At 33.0% G+C, this 2,500-nt stretch overlaps 1 protein-coding gene across 1 annotated transcript in view; it reads right to left on the reverse strand.

Annotated features, from left to right (window-relative positions):
* The window catches only part of LOC306859869 (putative phospholipid-transporting ATPase IIA), a 59,162-nt gene that overhangs the window by 2,751 nt on the left and 53,911 nt on the right, over nt 1-2,500 (reverse strand). The window contains exon 27 of the mRNA XM_079401246.1: nt 2,447-2,500. This exon is cut by the window's right edge and continues 150 nt beyond it. Within this exon, the coding sequence (XP_079257372.1) occupies nt 2,447-2,500 (54 nt within the window). The remainder of the gene's footprint in view (nt 1-2,446) is intronic.

Raw genomic sequence — 2,500 nt, forward strand, 5'->3', positions numbered from 1 at the left:
TCATAGTTTTTTGGCGAATGATATATGAACAAACCCGTCTGTAAAAAAAAAGAAACTTCATAATATAGAGAAAAAAAAAAAACTTCCGAGATGAAATATTTGTATTTAGCATTACATTACATTTTTTTTACATTTTACAAACAAATACTCCCAATAAAACTAGTAAACTGTTAAATTATTTAAATAACCATTATTATAATATTGTGCATATTGCTATATTTTATTTAAAATATATTTAAAAATGCACATTTTTATATGCATTATTTTATAAAAAAATAAATAAATAAATAATTAAATAAATAAATAAATAAATAAATAAATAAATAAATAAATATATATATATATATATATATATATATATATATATATATATATATATATATATAGTTATTTTTGTTTTTTATTTTTTTATTATATTATAATTAAGATTTAATTTTATTTGAAAAACATTTTTCTAATAGTTTACATTTATCACATTTTTAACATAAAATTTATTATTTTATATAAAAAAAGTGCACTCACAAAAAGGAACTTATTTTTGAGCTGTTACAAAAAAAAAAAAAAAAACCTACCAACCAAACAAAGCAATTTTATTGTTGTCTAACACAATTAAGATCAATTAAATCTAAAATAAATTAATTTCAAGTCGGCGCCTTGTGGGCAGCGTGCCGACATACAGCGCCATTGAGCTTCGGGCGTCCCGAGTTCGAGTCCCGACTCGCGGACCTTTCCCGATCCCATCCCCCTCACTCCCCACTTCACTTCCTGTCAAACTATACTATCCTATCTAAATAAAAAAAAAGAAAAAAAAAAAAAAAGAAAGATTTTCAATAAAAAAAAACTATTAATGGGTCTCATTCATGAAACACGAGCAGAACGAATGTGTAAATCGTTCATAAAGCTGTTCTGACGCAAATTTTCGGATTCATGAAAGTGTTCATATTTTCAAAATGTCAATTGGTACGAAAGAAATGTACACCTGGGGGCGTATTACAGAAAGATCCTAACTTTAAAATCTTCTCTTATCTGTTTGGTAACCATGTAATTTCAGTTAGGACCACATTTAGGGCAAAAGCTATTACAGAACAGCATTTCCTAAGTGCGTTATCTTATCTTAACTACAGATAGGAAAGGGGTATTACAGAAACCTCCTAACTTGACAAAAAACCCTAAAAACGGTCTTAACTTCAAAATTATTTGAAAGATACCGGAAAAAACGCTTACAACTGTGCTGTTCGACAACGGTATTACATTTATTAATAGTTGAAAATGAAGAACGAAGATGTTTAATGGTAGAAAGTCTCTTGGAGGACCCTGAAGATGTGTTATATTTTAAAGACAAAACACTTATAAGTAATTATAGACTGCCGCACAACATATTACAGTTAGCACAGGAACTGCAACCAGCATTATAGAGACCAACAAAAGTGTCACGGAGCATTACTAGTTGTAGTGCAAGTCGCTAATAGCTTACGTTTAGTTTATTTTGCAAAAGGCGATTTTCAAAGTGAAGTAGCTTTTGTTTACCTCATCAGCAGCTTGCTCAGTGTTGGTTGCTTGGTAACAGACCTGAGAGTGGATTGTCGAGCTTGATTATGCCATTTAAGATTTCCTAACTAGAGATAAGATGCTATTTTGTACGACAGGATAAGAATCCCAAATCAAGTTCTGTAATACGAATTTGCGAAAAAACCTAATTTAACATATCATATCTTAAGTTAAGACCTAAGATAAGAAACTTTCTGTAATACGCCCCCTGCTCCCTATCACGTGTAAATGGTGCGTAAAATGTTCTGTGTTCTTTTCGGCAAGCTGACGACACTGAATTTTGATGCACTGCCATCAAAATATTTTACAAGTTAGTTTGCTCTATTTTTTTTTGTTGCGGAGAGTTGCTAAACTGTTTAGTTTTGAGTAAACGCAGCACTGGTCACCGTCACTGTTTACCCAGCCATCCAATCAATGGAGGAGGCGGGACAAACAAATAGCCTACTACACCGACCAATCATCCTACTTGTACAACAACTGAACAACAATAGAGAAGTTAATATTGCTGGTTGCTGCATTTTTATATTCAGTAATATTCTTCAAAATACTAGTAATACGTTACTGCCGTGGATATTCCACATCATAGCAACCAAAGCGTCCAAACCTGAGAAAGCAGACCAGAATATTCCACTGCGTTCCTGGACACGCAATTTGCGTAGCTGTAATTCATAGACGGGGATTATGCTAATTGTGCACGAGCGCCCTATTTACAAATGATTGGAATTCATTAACACACGTATGTTTAACTATCAAATGGGAAGTTTACGACGCGTTTGTGAATCCGGAGGAGAGTTTTCAGGAAGGTCTGTTTTACGCGTAAATTACTCCTATATTTACGAATGTTTCATGAATGAGGCCCAATGACTCTGGGAGCGGTGTGTGTATAATGCAGACTCACCGATGAACTCGTGTAAGAAGACGAGGGATGCGATGTAGCAGGCCAGACTGAGGA

This window comes from Barbus barbus (genome assembly GCF_936440315.1).
Source record: "Barbus barbus genome assembly, chromosome: 40".
NCBI classification, from domain to species: Eukaryota; Metazoa; Chordata; class Actinopteri; order Cypriniformes; family Cyprinidae; genus Barbus; species Barbus barbus.